Source organism: Haliotis rufescens, unplaced genomic scaffold (assembly GCF_023055435.1).
Source record: "Haliotis rufescens isolate VD_foot unplaced genomic scaffold, xgHalRufe1.0.p SCAF_9, whole genome shotgun sequence".
Lineage (NCBI taxonomy): Eukaryota > Metazoa > Mollusca > Gastropoda > Lepetellida > Haliotidae > Haliotis > Haliotis rufescens.
The window spans coordinates 38,844,361-38,862,036 of record NW_025964383.1 but is presented as its reverse complement, the minus strand read 5'-3'; the positions used below and the strand labels follow the sequence as shown (position 1 = coordinate 38,862,036).

At 45.6% G+C, this 17,676-nt stretch overlaps 2 protein-coding genes across 2 annotated transcripts; both read left to right on the top strand.

The window, feature by feature from the left end:
• The first annotated feature begins 3,359 nt into the window (after positions 1–3,359).
• LOC124139586 (putative proline-rich protein 21) lies at positions 3,360–4,451 on the top strand. The gene has a single exon (XM_046506763.2). It carries the CDS (start codon positions 3,360–3,362, stop codon positions 4,449–4,451), a length of 1,092 nt encoding a protein of 363 aa, XP_046362719.2.
• A 64-nt stretch (positions 4,452–4,515) lies between these two features.
• Positions 4,516–5,175, top strand: LOC125377359 (putative proline-rich protein 21). The gene has a single exon (XM_048390410.1). It carries the CDS (start codon positions 4,516–4,518, stop codon positions 5,173–5,175), a length of 660 nt encoding a protein of 219 aa, XP_048246367.1.
• Positions 5,176–17,676: the final 12,501 nt, after the last annotated feature.

Here is a 17,676-nt window from a genome sequence, read left to right as displayed (position 1 = left end):
GACATGTATATATCCAGCACTGCCCCACAAAGGGATCTTAGACTGTAGGGGCGGTGGGGTAGCCTGGTGGTTAAAGCGTTCGCTCGTCACGCCGAAGACCCGGGTTCGATTCCCGACATGGGTACAATGTGTGAAGCCCATTTCTGGTGTCCCCCGCCGTGATATTGCTGGAATATTGCTAAAAGCGGCGTAAAACCATACTCACTCACTCTTAGACTGTAGTCCGGCAATGTTAAAGAGTGGGAATATCTAGAGAACTCTGGAATTCTAGCAATAGTCCAGCAATATCACAGCGGGGACACCAGAAATTGGCTTCACACACTGTACCTATGTTGGGAATTGAACTCGGACCTTCGTCGTAACAAGCAGACTATTGCACCACTGGGCTACCCCACCGCCCCATATTTTCTAATAACATGTAGTGTGAGTTTAAGGATCGAAAGAGAAACATGCGTGTTCTGCTACCATTAAGGAGTTTATTTTCATTTCAGCTACAGATCCTTCGAATGTACTTTTGGAGTCAATCCCCCTTTAAACACAACCGACACCCCATGTCCAAGGGCTGTTATTGCCCATAAGGTTACATGAGTTAACTCCCTTCTTTTGCTCTGGTGGTATCCAGGTTTAAGTCAAATAGAAATATATATTTTGCACTTTAAGATGTGTTTCTTAAAGAGAACGTCAATTAATTTTTATCCACATTTGAGCAAAATCTAGCATGCATTATACTGATTTTAATTCTAGGTTTTTATATGAAGTCATCTTTTACAATTAATGATCAAATAATATATATATTATTTTTGCAATATTAGAATTCGTACATTTGAGTGAAGTCATTTGAAGACACCCAATCTTCATGAATTATCTAACAATTATTTTTTTCATCTATCTATAAGAAGTTAAACTGAAAAGCAAAATAAACGTTACCATATATAATTAGGGGACGTGTCGGGAAATCTTGGCTGCCACGGCATGGCGTGCAGACAGTTGGTCGTAAGCCTTGCCTTGTCTGGCGTTGCCTAGTTGGTACAGGGTGCTTGGATTCTGCTGCAGAAAAGGCAAGCCAACGGGACGAAGTACCTGGTCGATATAGCGTGGGGCAGTCAGATTGGCATCGAAAACGACCAGGACCCCGTTCCACAAAGTGACTGAAGCGCTAAGACGATCGTAACTCCCATACTTTAACATAGCCTTACGACATACTTTAACATAGCCTTGTGATCGCTTTATGGGTCGGGCCCTCGGTCTGTTTTGACGTCACCACGGATTCCTCCCAATACTACGACACTACCTCCACCATACAGCTCGACCTCCTGAATACAACAACGTGTCATTCGTCGACGTTGTTCCCCCATCCTTTCTGAAGAGTTGGAACCGATTCTCATCAGAAGTAGAGAACTCTTTGCCAGTTCCTGTTCTGTCACTGACGCACGGCGCGTGCCTAACATCTCTGACGTCATTACTGCCGTCTTAGGGCCATGCAAGCCTGTGTTAAAGTATGGGAGTTACGATCATCTTAGCGCTCAGATCGCTTTTGTGCCTAGGCTTCCACAAAGCGACCTTAGTGCTAAGTTGGTCGTAACTCCCATATTTTACCATAGGCTTACGATCAACGTAGCACTAAGATCGCTTTGTAGAACATGGCCCAGGTCTCAAAGTGACTAGACCGAGGGCGCGGTTAACAAGTAAAGGTGTCTGAGAAATGGGCGAAACAAGCATTTTTAAAAGAGAGCGGTCCCAAATATCAAAAAGGTTCTCTCAGTTAATTTTACTGCCAACAACATACTACATTTGGTTTTCATCTTGGGGTGATGGTGGAAATCCTAAACCTCCCATCTGGATCCGCCTCTGCCCCTACAGCCCACGGCCTCTGGATCCGCCTCTGCCCCTACAGCCCATGACCTCTGGATCCGCCTCTGCTCCTACAGCCCATGGCCTTTCGATCCGCCTCTGCCCCTACAGCCCATGGCCTCTGGATCCGCCTCTGCCCCTACAGCCCATGGCCTCTGGATCCGCCTCTGCTCCTACAGCCCATGGCCTCTAGATCCGCCTCTGCCCCTACAACCCATGGCCTCTGGATCCGCCTCTGCCCCTACAGCCCATGGCCTCAACATCCGCCTCTGCTCCTACAGCCCATGGCCTTTCGATCCGCCTCTGCCCCTACAGCCCATGGCCTCTGGATCCGCCTCTGCCCCTACAGCCCATGGCCTCTGGATCCGCCTCTGCTCCTACAGCCCATGGCCTCTAGATCCGCCTCTGCCCCTACAACCCATGGCCTCTGGATCCGCCTCTGCCCCTACAGCCCATGGCCTCAACATCCGCCTCTGCTCCTACAGCCCATGGCCTTTCGATCCGCCTCTGCCCCTACAGCCCATGGCCTCTGCATCCGCCTCTGCCCCTACAGCCCATGGCCTCTGGATCCGCCTCTGCCCCTACAGCCCATGGCCTCTGGATCCCCCTCTGCTCCTACAGCCCATGGCCTCTAGATCCGCCTCTGCCCCTACAACCCATGGCCTCTGGATCCGCCTCTGCCCCTACAGCCCATGGCCTCAACATCCGCCTCTGCTCCTACAGCCCATGGCCTTTCGATCCGCCTCTGCCCCTACAGCCCATGGCCTCTGGATCCGCCTCTGCCCCTACAGCCAGTGGCCTCTGGATCCGCCTCTGCTCCTACAGCCCATGGCCTTTCGATCCGCCTCTGCCCCTACATCCCATGGCCTCTGGATCCGCCTCTGCTCCTACAGCCCATGGCCTTTCGATCCGCCTCTGCTCCTACAGCCCATGGCCTCTGGATCCGCCTCTGCCCCTACAGCCCATGGCCTCTGGATCCGCCTCTGCCCCTACAGCCCATGGCCTTTCGATCCGCCTCTGCCCCTACAGCCCATGGCCTTTCGATCCGCCTCTGCTCCTACAGCCCATGGCCTCTGGATCCGCCTCTGCTCCTACAGCCCATGGCCTCTGGATCCGCCTCTGCCCCTACAGCCCATGGCCTCTGGATCCGCCTCTGCCCCTACAGCCCATGGCCTCTGGATCCGCCTCTGCCCCTACAGCCCATGGCCTCTGGATCCGCCTCTGCCCCTACAGCCCATGGCCTCTGGATCCGCCTCTGCCCCTACAGCCCATGACCTCTGGATCCGCCTCTGCTCCTACAGCCCATGGCCTCTGGATCCGCCTCTGCTCCTACAGCCCATGGCCTTTCGATCCGCCTCTGCCCCTACAGCCCATGGCCTCTGGATCCGCCTCTGCCCCTACAGCCCATGGCCTCTGGATCCGCCTCTGCCCCTACAGCCCATGACCTCTGGATCCGCCTCTGCTCCTACAGCCAATGGCCTCTAGATCCGCCTCTGCTCCTACAGCCCATGGCCTTTCGATCCGCCTCTGCCCCTACAGCCCATGGCCTTTCGATCCGCCTCTGCCCCTACAGCCCATGGCCTCTGGATCCGCCTCTGTTCCTACAGCCCATGGCCTCTGGATCCGCCTCTGCTCCTACAGCCCATGGCCTCTGGATCCGCCTCTGCCCCTACAGCCCATGGCCTCTGGATCCGCCTCTGTTCCTACAGCCCATGGCCTCTGGATCCGCCTCTGCCCCTACAGCCCATGGCCTCTGGATCCGCCTCTGCCCCTACAGCCCATGGCCTCTGGATCCGCCTCTGCCCCTACAGCCCATGGCCTCTAGATCCGCCTCTGCCCCTACCGCCCATGGCCTCTGGATCCGCCTCTGCCCCTACAGCCCATGGCCTCTGGATCCGCCTCTGCCCCTACAGCCCATGGCCTCTGGATCCGCCTCTGTTCCTACAGCCCATGGACTCTGGATCCGCCTCTGCCCCTACAGCCCATGGCCTCTGCATCCGCCTCTGTTCCTACAGCCCATGGCCTCTGCATCCGCCTCTGCCCCTACAACCCATGACCTTTGGATCCGCCTCTGCCCCTACAGCCCATGGCCTCTGCATCCGCCTCTGCCCCTACAACCCATGACCTCTGGATCCGCCTCTGCCCCTACAGCCCATGGCCTCTGCATCCGCCTCTGTTCCTACAGCCCATGGCCTCTGGATCCGCCACTGCCCCTACAGCCCATGGCCTCTGGATCCGCCTCTGCCCCTACAGCCCATGGCCTCTGGATCCGCCTCTGTTCCTACAGCCCATGGCCTCTAGATCCGCCTCTGCCCCTACAGCCCATGGCCTCTGGATCCGCCTCTGCCCCTACAGCCCATGGCCTCTGGATCCGCCTCTGCCCCTACAGCCCATGGCCTCTGGATCCGCCTCTGTTCCTACAGCCCATGGCCTCTGGATCCGCCTCTGCCCCTACAGCCCATGGCCTCTGCATCCGCCTCTGTTCCTACAGCCCATGGCCTCTGGATCCGCCTCTGCCCCTACAGCCCATGGCCTCTGCATCCGCCTCTGCCCCTACAGCCCATGGCCTCTGGATCCGCCTCTGCCCCTACAACCCATGACCTCTGGATCCGCCTCTGCCCCTACAGCCCATGGCCTCTGCATCCGCCTCTGTTCCTACAGCCCATGGCCTCTGGATCCGCCTCTGCCCCTACAGCCCATGGCCTCTGGATCCGCCTCTGCCCCTACAGCCCATGGCCTCTGGATCCGCCTCTGTTCCTACAGCCCATGGCCTCTGCATCCGCCTCTGCCCCTACAGCTCATGACCTCTGGATCCGCCTCTGTTCCTACAGCCCATGGCCCTGCATCCGCCTCTGTTCCTACAGCCCATGGCCTCTGGATCCGCCTCTGCCCCTACAGCCCATGACCTCTGGATCCGCCTCTGTTCCTACAGCCCATGGCCTCTGCATCCGCCTCTGCCCCTACAGCCCATGGCCTCTACATCCGCCTCTGTTCCTACAGTCCATGGCCTCTGGATCCGCCTCTGTTCCTACAGCCCATGGCCTCTGGATCCGCCTCTGCCCCTACAGCCCATGGCCTCTGCATCCGCCTCTGCCCCTACAGCCCATGGCCTCTGGATCCGCCTCTGCCCCTACAGCCCATGGCCTCTGGATCCGCCTCTGCCCCTACAGCCCATGGCCTCTGGATCCGCCTCTGCCCCTACATCCCATGGCCTCTGGGTCCGCCTCTGTTCCTACAACCCACGGCCTCTGGATCCGCCTCTGCCCCTACAACCCACGGCCTCTGGGTCCGCCTCTGCTCAGTGCATTTTTTTCTGCAAGGTGATAATCTTGTGCTAAATGTCGATGTTACAGTGCTTTTATCGCCTTAAACTCATCAGAGATCGTTCTGTATGTGAATTACGTTTGTTATCGTTAAAAGTCATTTCTCATGGTTTGAGTGTTCAAATTAAGTTTATCACAAACGGCCATGTTGGCTGCGTTTTGTTAAAACATGAAACTAGAAACTCCCAAAATTGTTAACGTTTCTTATGCCGTGGAGTGCTGTGCCACTTTAAATGAGTGATTGAGTTATGTATATCCCTGTAATCGGCACTGTCCTAGCAATATCACAGGAGACACCAAATTGGCTTCACATTCCGTACTCATGTTGGAAATCGAACACGGGCTTTCGGTGGGACAATTCAACGCTTTAACCACTTGGCCATCCTTACCTGAAATCGTCTTTTCAAACTACATTATGAACATAAACAAATGTCAAATCGAGTTGTACATTTCACGCAGGTGTTCGCTAGTATTGTCACGTGATGTTATGGTTACGATATGAACCAATAGGAACTCACTTCCGGTGCACGAGTTTTTCCTGCGCGTTAATTCCAGACTCAGAATGGAAGCAGACGTTACGTATATTGAACAACTGCGTCGGGGCATTTCATAATAATTGAAACAAACTGGTGAGGTTATATTTAGAATCGATATGAACATGATCTTAAACACTTAATGTTAATATTTATAGCACTTGCGCGCTTCAGTGAACGGTATTTTGGAAGATTTGGTTTTGGATGTGCATTATGAAAGTTATCCACGAAGAACTTGATTTCTGAGGTACCGTTGAAAATAACGATAAGGTAAGTGAATTAATATATTATTTAGATAATATTGTTCTGACATATAATGTGTAACATAATCACATATCACCAGACTAATGTTTAGAGTTATATTTAGTGAGTGAAATTGGTTAAAACGCCGCTTTCAAAAGTAAGCTGTATGGTTGTAACGGGTGGGTTGAAGTCAAATCGCCAGTACTTCAGTGTCTCGTCTCGTTGTCTCATTAGTGTTTATGGTAGTGGTGGGTGGGATTTGGGGGAATATTTTCAGAGCTACAGGTAAGCTGCGTATTTGTGTAAAATACCCCCCAAAACTATTCAAAACCCATTTACTTTCAATTAACTTGCGTACGGAAACACATGCATAAAATGAAAAACTCAATTGTTTGAAAACAGCACGCGTAAATACCCAATGTGTACAACGGAGCTAATTTCCGAAACACAATTACGAGCTTATTCACTTTCCAAGTCAACCTATATTTAGAACCGTTATATACATCTAAAAGATATTTCATTTTTTTAAATCTTAAAATGTTCACTTGTTTTGGGAAAAACTCAATAGAGTGACATTGTTTACCCAATGGAAAATGTAATAATCCAATGGAAATAGAAACCTTCAAGTAAAAACTCAATTGCTCAAAAAGATATCAGGAACTCTGCTATTTTCTTCCCGATAAACAGATGGAAATAGATAATTTGTTCACTGGGTTGGTTATCTACAAATTGCTCGCTACGCTGGACATGCTGGTATCAGTGGTTTGAGCGTTCGCTCCTCGCTTGGAAAACCGTGGTTCGATTCCCCATATTGAGATACGCAGTGATCCATTAGAAAAGTATTTAAAATGTATGTCGGTATCTTAATGCAAAAAAATGAAATGATGTGTAAACTATTTACTCAGTTGTTATAATTGCCCCAGATCCACGTATCGGTGCAGGTGTAGAACACAAAAGTATGTGGTATGTTCTGAAGCGGCCGTAAAATCACTAGGCTACCTTCCAAGGAAGGGGTTTACGATGATTGACGAAAAAACAAATGGAAGCAAAACTTATTGAATTCGTTGATACGCTATCTTGGCCAAAGGTACGTCATAAAATCAAAATGTCCTACACATTGGACATTGAACTATATAAGAAAGAAAACGATAAATGCATGACCACTGATAAAGATATTAACCTTTCTAAAAACAAAAAAACAAAACAAACATTAATCTGAATATTCAGCCATAATATGGGTCAACTGTACAACTTTGATTCCATTGGTTGAAAAGCGACGAATTGATGTAATAATGTATCTCAATGAGGAGAGCTAAACCCGATGTCACCTGGTCCTTAACACTTTGATCATTGGTTGCCTGGTAAATCCAGCATAAGCGTCAAATCATGACATTGTTTAAAAGGTTTCTATTCTGAACACTGCTGACTTCTCTAACGTAGAAAACATATAAAGAATAAAATCACAATTGGTCAAGAGAAAAGCATACGGCTCGTTTATGCAGAATTATTCTATAAATTTAGAAATTTCCCTCTCTCGATCTTGGGGTTCAACATGCGAAAGGACCTGTCATAACTTTCTAGAGTATACTAATGATATATTGAATTAAAGTATTCTAGTAAGAAATTTAATACTTTTTTTTAAAGGAAAACACTGTTTCTCTAAACTTGTGTTTAAACCATATTAGTCAGCTCTGATACACTGATATATGTATAAAACACGTTTGAAAATAGACTTAGTATGTGTATATGCATGGTAGTATACAACAGATTGTCCGGTTGGCTTCAGAAGCATTGTGTGAGACGTTTCTCCCTAAGGGCGACAACTCTCTTTTTTCTGTAAAGTTGGCATGCGTTTGTGCAATATAAACTGATAAAACATAGATGTGGTAGATTTTCTCTTATGACTTATCTGTTGAGGTTTTATGGATATGTATGTATGTATATATATGTGTGTTTGTCATTAATCTGTCTCACAGTCTCTGACCCATATTAGTTTCCCATCCCCCGGGCCATAAGGTAATGATATAGCTCTAAATTTAACGACTAACGGGATTCGGGAGGTCAGGCTCGCTGACTTGGCTGATGCATGTCTTCGTATCCCCATTGAGTGGATCGATGCCCATGGTGTCAATCACTGGATTATCCTGTCCAGGCTCGATTATTTACAGACCGCCGTCATATAGCTGGAATATTGTTGAGTGCAAACAAACAAACAAACAAAAAATCAACAGCGTGATAGAAACCCAAAATGGACTCAATAGTACGTTCGTGGTTGAAATCCCTTAACGACATAGTCATATAATAACACTCGATCATATATTCCCTAGGACGATACTGCAGTACAGCTTTATTGTCCCGACTTAAACATTCTTGGCGTTTCGCCTGGCCAATGAAAAGTGGGCGTCATTATGACTCACTGCGTCAGGAGCACAATTTATACGTGAACTTGTCTACAAGATATTAACAAAAGATTATGTGCTGAACATTCTGTTATAATAAATCAACTATTTCTGTAACAGTCCAATGTATGTTTTTGCAGGAGGTAGAAATCACTGAAAAATATACACGACTAATCGAAAATATTATTGGGAGTATTTTAGATAGAAATCATCCCTAATGTGAAATCCTGCTTGTTTGGCACTGTAGTCTCAAATCGCGATATATACAATGTATATTCGATAGACCCGATGACTTCGATGTAATATTAAACAGTCCTTCCGCCCTGATATACCTGGACGACCAAGGTGCCTGGACATGGGTTACACATTACAACTGTCCGTGGTCACGTGGGCTCCATTCCCAGAAAGCCATGCTATGCTGGACTTTCCCTGTGAAGAATGTGGTCAGTAGATATAGGGGTGTATTTTGCTGGTCAGAATGTTCCGAGTAGTGGGGAAAGTATAACCTACCGCATTCATGGTGAAGTGTAAGAATGAGTTGCGGGTGCTGTCCACACCCAATGATACCCCAGTTACCGTAGAAAGGCAGTTGTAGTGTCAGCTGTGGTCGTCTGGAAGTTTTATCTCAAATGTTCAAATGTCGGTATATAGATTTGCTTAGAGATATGAAAAATAATGGTCAAACAATATCGGTTTTCCTGTCATTTTTGTAAAGACAGCATACCTTCCTTAACTCGAAGTCGACATATCCTTTAAGGCAATTTAACCTCAGAGCCCCGACAGAATCCTTTGTACATTATTGTTGGACCAATTGACCCCAAAAGCTGATGAATCACTTACTGTTTACATTATACATTCTGCGATGATGTCATTTAATGTACATGCCGTTGAATAAAAGATTGGTGATTATAAAGTATCTGTTTGCCCGTACGTTTTGCAAGACGGCGAACCCCTGTCAACTCGAACTCGACACAATGTGTTATCCAAGGGGAAAGTCGATCCGAAATTGAAATATTTTGTTGTTTTGTGATTACAGAGTAAACAGTGTTGTTATATAGTTTATTTTTATTTTTCCGTCGTATTTGACAACGGTGACAAATAGCAATGTCTATCGACCGCACACACACCTGTATAGTAAAAATTCAGAGTTTCAAATTACAATTCTCCCCCTTTAACCACAAGACCCCCACGGTACTGCCACTTTGCATCGTGTGTTTTGTTTGTTTGTTTGTTTGTTTTCAAACGCCGCGCTCAGAAATAATCCAGCTATATGTGACGCCGACCTGTTAGTAATCTAGTCTGGACCAGATCATCCAGTGATTGATGTTATGTGAAGCGTCCAGTGCCGCGTCAGATACGAAGACACGCAATCAACCAGGTTACCCAGTCAGATCACCTATCACCACAAGTTGGGCGGTCGGGTAGCCTAGTGGATAAAGCGTTCGCTCGTCACGCCGAAGACCCGGGTTCGATTCCCGACATGGGTACAATGTGTGAAGCCCATTTCTGTTGTCCCCCGCCGTGATATTGCTGGAATATTGCTAAAAGCGGCGTAAAACCATACTCACTCACTCACCACAAGCATACATGGACTGTAAATGATTGGTCGGACTGTTAGTTTGAGTGCCTGATATTAAATGGAGTTATTAAATTTGTGATAAATAAAATGCTTGTTAGCGGGGATTATCAATGACTTTACTATAGGTAATTGCGTGTTAGGGACCCCAATGTGCACGTTATGTATAACTGGCTGGAACAAAGTAAGCGGGATGATGGACGGGATATAATTAACAGTACAAAGGAAAGGCGTGAATATAATTTACTTGGTACGTAATGAATGGCTCTATTTAGATCAACAACGTGAGACGTGGCCATACAAGCAGTGTCGGCATAAATGGGCCAGTTGTTAGGTGTGTCAGGCCTGTTATGACACATGAGTTGTCAGATTGTAAAAGGTCTGAGGTCTCAATGAAACTACGCGAATCCTAGAAGCAAAATCTTTCTTTTCTTTAAGCTGGGTTGAAATGCCAGCCAAACTGTTGGAGAAAGGCTCCGACACCAACGACCCCCAAAGCCCCCAACATTCTGTTTTTCGTCACGGTCCCGTTATGTCAAACGAATAAAACAAATCTCCACACCGACACCCGATTATCTGCCAACAGCCCAGGGCTCCAGATATATTTTAAAAGCCATTGGGCATTACTCAAAAGTTATCATTCACATTTGGTATTTGAAAGTTTTCTTTGGGTTTTCAGTATATTTTACACCCTTGGATCCGGTCTTTTTGGGTTTTACCAACCAATGAGTTGACATTTTTTATATTATTCTCCTTAAAATGCTGTTTCAGGTAACACCTAATTTTCTTCAGGTGTCAGTTACTGAAAGCGAGACAAAGCATTTGCGTATTATTCACTGCAGTAGAGTTTATGCATAGGCAGGCGATGCCTGTATTCGTTCAGTAAATAACGTTTGTTTGGGTGTTGTTTAACACCGCACGTAGCAATATTCCAGCTATATGACGGCTTTCTGTAAATAATCGAGTCTGGACCAGACAATCCAGTGATTAATATCATGAGCATCGATCCGCGCAATTGGGATCGGTGACATGCATCATCCAAGTCAGCGAGCCTGACCACCCGATCCAGTTAGTCGCCTCTTACGACAAGCATAGTCGCATTTTACGGCAAACATGGGTTGCTGAAGACCCATTCTACCCCGGATCTTCACGGGTCCAGTTAATAATGATGAATATAGCTTAGGGTGCGCAAGCTGCAATGGATACATTGTAATAGATAGCCAGACGCACACTAGCTTTGGATCTCGACACAGGATGGATTCATTTTGACCAAATATTTGTGATTTTCATTGGACGAAAAACTCTAATAAACACTACTGTATAGTTTGATCCGACTGTCAGAAGTAACGCCACGTCATTCATGTATTCATTGCTGTAGGGACATGCAGATCAAGAGCAACCTACGTTTTAGGAGGATATTCGCTATACGCATGTACGATTTGTTACCGGAATTGCTTGTTTACAAAGAAGTGAGTTGCGTTCCGTCGGCGTGCCAAAATCTGTGGTCGTGGTTCTAACCACGGTTCGCCCTGGTTGTTTCTAGGTTTGTCAGCACCATATGTTGATGGGTTTCACCGAAGTGGTAAACGTCTGAGACCTGCATCACTTCGGGCTTTCCTCCCACATTAAGCTGACACACCGCGATATAACTGTAATACTGTTATAATCGGTGTTAAACCCAACTCACTCACTCACTCACACACAGAGGGCTGAGTAGCCCAGCGGTGCAGTTAGGTAGGCTGATGACTGAGTTTGATTCCCCACATGGATACAATATGTGAGACCTCTTCTTTCTATATCTGTCAGCAATTTTAGCCAGTCCGGAGCCTGATCCCACTCAAATTTCTTCCCTTCTTGTTCCATCAGCTTATATTAATCTGTATAAAAAGACTAAAATGTGCTGAAAGTAATGCAAAATACAAACTTGGGCCAGTAGACCTGCATCACTTTGAGTATTCAAGCTGACACGCAGTAACAATACTACGATAGTGTTCAAAGCGGCGTTAAATCAAATTCACTCACTCTTTGCAAAGGAAGTCGTTTATTGTGATTGAAGTGACATAAAATATACTAGTATATATGCCGGATTCACGAAATCTAAGGCCTCATGTTTTTTTGTTTCACGCCGCACTCAGCAATATTACAGCTATATGACGGTGATCTGTAAATAATCGTGTCCGGACCAGACGATCAAGTGATTGACATCATGAGCATCGATCCACGCAATTGGGATACGAATGCCAACCAAGTCAGCGAGCCTGACCACCCGATCCCGTTAGTCGCCACGCATGCACGACAAGCATAATCACCTTTTACGGCAACTATGGGTTTGCTGAACATCTTCATGTAACTGGGCACAGTTCCTCATTGAATATTTAATTCCTTATTTACCCTGTACATGCACCATATACTTAGTCAGGAAGTGTGCCTTTGTTTGATGTTTAACGCCATACTCAGAAATATTCCAGCTATGACGGCGATCTGCAAGTAATCGAGTCTGGACCAGACAATTCAGTGATTGATACCATGAGCACGCAACTGGGATACGATGACATGCCAAGCCAGCGACCCCGTTGGTTGCCTTTTACGGCAAGCATAGGTTGCGGAAGACCTAACCTAACCCGGATCTTAACGGGAGCCGTGACATGACTGAAATACTGTTAGCAGCGTTGACAACAACGTCTTGACTGTATTACTGATATATAAGTAAAGCTGTCTTACAAAGCGTTCCCAACACCTGTACTCAATCAATAAATACCATATCTTATTTCAACAGCCATAGAATATAATTAGACACGTGAGGCAGCAAACAACAAATAGACCACTCAGTCGGCGTCAAACACGAGAGTTTAAAAATAAAACACCTCGCACTCAATGTGTTCTCAGTCCTATATTTCCGATCACAAATCACTCGCTCTGATATGTGTGGTCCGAGTGATGCGTCTATTTTCGATGCGTTTCCGACTTTTCGGTGCGTAAACTATGGGACCAAACGGCAGAGGGGCATAGAATTAGGTCTTGACATATTTGTAGGGTACAGTTAAAAATAGGAAACTCAACTGGGCTCGTAAGTCTATTTTTGTCGGACTTTATTCTGAAGGCCATGTCTGATTTGACGTGTGTTGACTTGTGTTCAATTGTTTCACACACGTGTGTTAATCTTCGGGTTAGAAATGATGGCATTGTCGCTCTCAAATCACAACATACTTGCACCCAAATGAAAACAGGAAAATTCTAAAAATGAAACTGTTGCCTTGTGTTACTGGAGTATTATGTAATTAACATCTAACACTCATTTCCACACGTTAGCTAAATGTATTCATAGCTTTCCAGTTATTCTTTGACATAAATGTACAGGATAGATTTTCTCAGTTGAAGTTCAATACACTTGCATGACACGTAGTAAATGTCTTCATTTTCATAATAAAACTGAGGCTATATGCAGGCACATAATTCACACTCTTATTAAGAGCTGTGGGGTGACCAATAAACCGTTGGTTTGTCTAGCCACAGACCGGGGTTCGATTCCCTACATGCATGCGTGGGCATTCAGTGTTAGCCCATGTGCGGTGTCCACCACCTGTCTGCATACATTAGTGCAGAGAACTCGCTCATGTTGTCATATACGTATGTACACTCAAACACGTGTTAATATGATATTAATACAAATAATATTACAATAATAAGTATAATTATATAATATATATCCAATATAATATATACTATGATTAGATCATACTATTAAATGTTATTATACATAAATATTGGTTATAATATAATATAATATAATATAATATAATATAATATAATATAATATAATATAATATAATATAATATAATTGATATAATATAATTCACAATTCACAATATGATACATTTCATAATTTATTTTCATGTGTAAATAATATCATTTCATATGATATCGGGGGGGGGGAATTGACAATAGTTTGCTCAAACGCAATTAGTCCTCCAAAATACTTCTTGTCAGCTTCGGGGGCACGGGTGGCCCAGTCGTCTAAGGCGCCGCGATTCGCTGTGCACGCAAGAAACCTATGATTGTGGGTTCGAATCACGGTTCGCCCCAATTATGTTTCTAGGTTTGTCAGCACCATACCCGTGCTCGTGGGTTTCACCGAAGTGGTAAACGTCTGAGACCTGCATCACTTCGGGCTTTCCTCCCACATTAAGCTGACACGCCGTGATATAACTGGGATACTGTTAAAAGCGGCGTTAAACCCAACTCACTCACTCATATGATATCGTTATTAAAACTGGGGTTACCGCATTCATGCGCTTGTTTCATGCCGCAATCAGCAACATTCCACATAGATCACGGCTGATCGGGTGGTCAGGCTCGCTGACTAGGTTGATGCATGTCATCGTATTCCAATAACGTGGATCGATGCTCATGGCGTCTATCACTGGATTGTCTGGTTCAGACTCGATTATTTACAGACTGTAGTCATATAGCTGGAATATTGCTGAGCGTTAAACAACAAACCAACAAATGATCACGGCTGTCGTTGGTAATCAATCGGGGCAGACACGTGATCGATAGCATGTTTAACGTCATAGAGCCTGGCCACCCGATCTCCATTTCAATCGGCTCATACGAAAAGCACGATCGGTACGGCACGTGGGCCGTTCCTGGAAGGTCTACAGGGTGATATTAAATACTCTTGGTGTCTTGTTGCAGTGAAACACTGGTAAACACTTTATATAAATGTCCTTATAGGTAGCCATCTAAGGGTCATTTCATGAACAGCACTGGTTTAGGCTTTGTGTAACAAAAGCACAGGGAGGTATAATCAGAGACCATATAATAGTATATGGTCTCTGGTATAATGTACTCAGTGTTTATTTCGCTAGATGTTGTGTTGTTGAGAAGTACACCGTCACGTCACTGGCGGATTCAGAAACCTTATATGTCAATCGCTTCGTGACTTGGGAATTATGTACATTTAAAAAAATCCTGAATCGGCCTCTTGATGTATTTAAACCACATGTTATAATAGGTCTTCCAGTCTTTTAATGGGATTGAAGACTTAAAGTGTAACGCTTAGTTTAGAACTGACTTTTATAAATACAAAAATAGGTGTTGACATGGAAGTTAAAACCGATGTGCACATTGTGTTCTTTACCGATGTATCAAATTACGTTAAAAATAATAAATTCAAAGACTGCTTAATCAATCGTTAACATAAAAAAAACCAATATCATTAACTTACTCATTAACGTTAAACAACAATACGAAACCAGGGACATCGCACAGGCAACAGTGCAATACAAACTCCGCCAATGCAATTATCAGGCAATCAGGAAGTAGCAGTCCGCTAGTGGGAGTGGCCTACTTTTTTCCTGTTTATGGAAGCATAAACGCAATATTAAATGCTTGGTCAGCCACTCAGATGGCACGGAGTCTATAATGTTCTGCATACAGTGGGGGATACGTGCGGAAGGGAACGCCCCTATTTATTTGCGTGTTCCGAGACACAATGTATCTGTTACGGACTTAAAACAGTTAATTACAAGCACTACAAAGCGTTATCGAATGTGTAGCAAGAAAACCCTTGTCTGACAATTACAGTCATCGTCAAAGTTATGTAATTGTACAGATTGGTCTTCAGCAACCAATGCTTATCGTAAGAGGAGACCAACAGGATCAGTTTGGTCAGGATCGCTGTCTTCGTTGACAGCTGTCGTCATTTCCCAATTGCGTAGATCGATGTTCATGATGTCAATCACTGAACTGTCTAGTTCAGACTCGATTATTTACAAAGCGCCGACTTACAGCTTGAATATTGCTTAGTGCGACGTTAAACAACAAAGCTGGAGGGATCGGACAGACCGCCACCCACAGCGGAAAATGGGTCTGGGTAACGTACACAATGCGATCGTAGCCGCTTATCCATACTTAGAGGGGGCACGGGTGGCTAAGGCGTCGCGATTCGCTGTGCAGAGTTGCGACTCTTGGTCACGCCAGAAACCTATGATTGTGGGTTCGTATCCCGGTTCGCCCCGATTATGTTTCTAGGTTTGTCAGCGCCATACCGTGCTCGTGGGTTTCACCGAAGTGGTAAACGTCCGAGACCTGCATCACTTCGGGCTTTCCTCCCACATTAAGCTGACACGCCGCGATATAACTGGAATACTGTTAAAACGGCGTTAAACCCAACTCACTCACTCACTCACTCATACTTAGACATCGGTTGCTTGGATAAGAAGAAAATGATGATCATTTGATTTGATTGTCATATATTGCATATATTGACCGAACAGAACTAAACAGTGTATTGCAATATCAGACCATAAAGGCCAACGAGACACTAGTGATCACACGTGCACATATATATATATATATATATATATATATATATATATATATATATATATATTACAAATGCATTATATACAATACATCATGCGATGCGAAGGTTTGTTGCCTCCAATGACCCTGATAATGCGCGGGGTATTACTGGATGACGTCAGAGACCATCTATTATATGGTCTCTGATGACGTATAACAGTAGACGTTACGCTAAATCCAATCCACTGATAATTCCCACAATGGTGAAGGTAGATTAAATCATTTGCCACGGCCGTAAGCTGCCGGAATTCTTTTGCTTGTGGGTTTGACTTCATTGCATTGGGCCCCAGGGAGTTCATGGATAATTGGATATAGTAAGAGCATTTGAGGCTTGTCCGTTATATGTGGTTCTTGTTGGCAGGTGAGTGAGTGAGTGAGTGAGTGAGTACGGTTTTACGTCGCCTTTAGCAATATCCCAGCAATATCACGACGGGGACACAAGAAGTGGTCTTCACACTTTGAATCCATGTCGGGAATGGAACCCGGGTCTTGGGCGTGACGAACGAACAGTGACACTATATTGATGGGAGATCGGTCTCGGGCGGGGGCCACCTGGGTAGGTACGCACCCTCGGCAGAGACCTGGCTGGTTTAGTGTGTCATCGTACCCGACGGATAGTTTGTTTCTTCGTCACCTTGCCCGAATCAAATTTGTTGGGCAAATGTGAAGATCCGGGTTAGAATAGGTCTTCAGAAACCCATGCTTGTCTTAAGAGGCGACTATACTTGTCGTAAGAGGCGACCATCGGGACCACACCCGTGAAGATCCGGGCTAGAATAGGTCTTCAGCAATCCATGCTTGCCGTAAAAGGCAACTATGTAAGAGGCGACTAACGGGATCGGGTGGTCAGGCTCGTTGACATAGTTGATGCATGTCATCGTATCCCAATTGCGTGTATCGATGCTCATGATATCAATCACCGGATTGTCTGACCCAGATTCGATTATTTACAGACTGTTGTCATAGAGCTGGAATGGTGCTGAGTGCGGCGTTCAACAACAGACAAACAAATAAAACATTATAGCTTTATGCTCAAGACCGACAATGGAAAGTTTGTGGGGTTTGATGCATGCTTATTTTACGCCGGGGTCAGCAATATTCAACATTTGATCACGGCTGCCCGTATATAATCAATCTGGACAGACCCCTGACGGATAGCATGTTCAATGTTCAACACCGTCAGAGAGCCTGGCCACCCGATCTCCGTTTCAATCGGCTCATACGAAAAGCACGATCGGTACAGTGGCTGCGAACCTTTTGGCACGCGGGATTCGGGGGTCTTTTTAGACAGTATTCGGGACACGGTAGTAGGGTACGCGTTCACGCGGGACGCAAATAAAATCGTATTTGGTACTTAAACAAATTAATGATGTACTTAAACGTT

Excerpts from the sequence above, each read along its gene's own strand:
- LOC124139586 (XM_046506763.2), top strand. The coding sequence starts at position 3,360 with ATGGCCTTTCGATCCGCCTCTGCCCCTACAGCCCATGGCCTTTCGATC.
- LOC125377359 (XM_048390410.1), top strand. The coding sequence starts at position 4,516 with ATGGCCTCTGGATCCGCCTCTGCCCCTACAGCCCATGGCCTCTGGATC.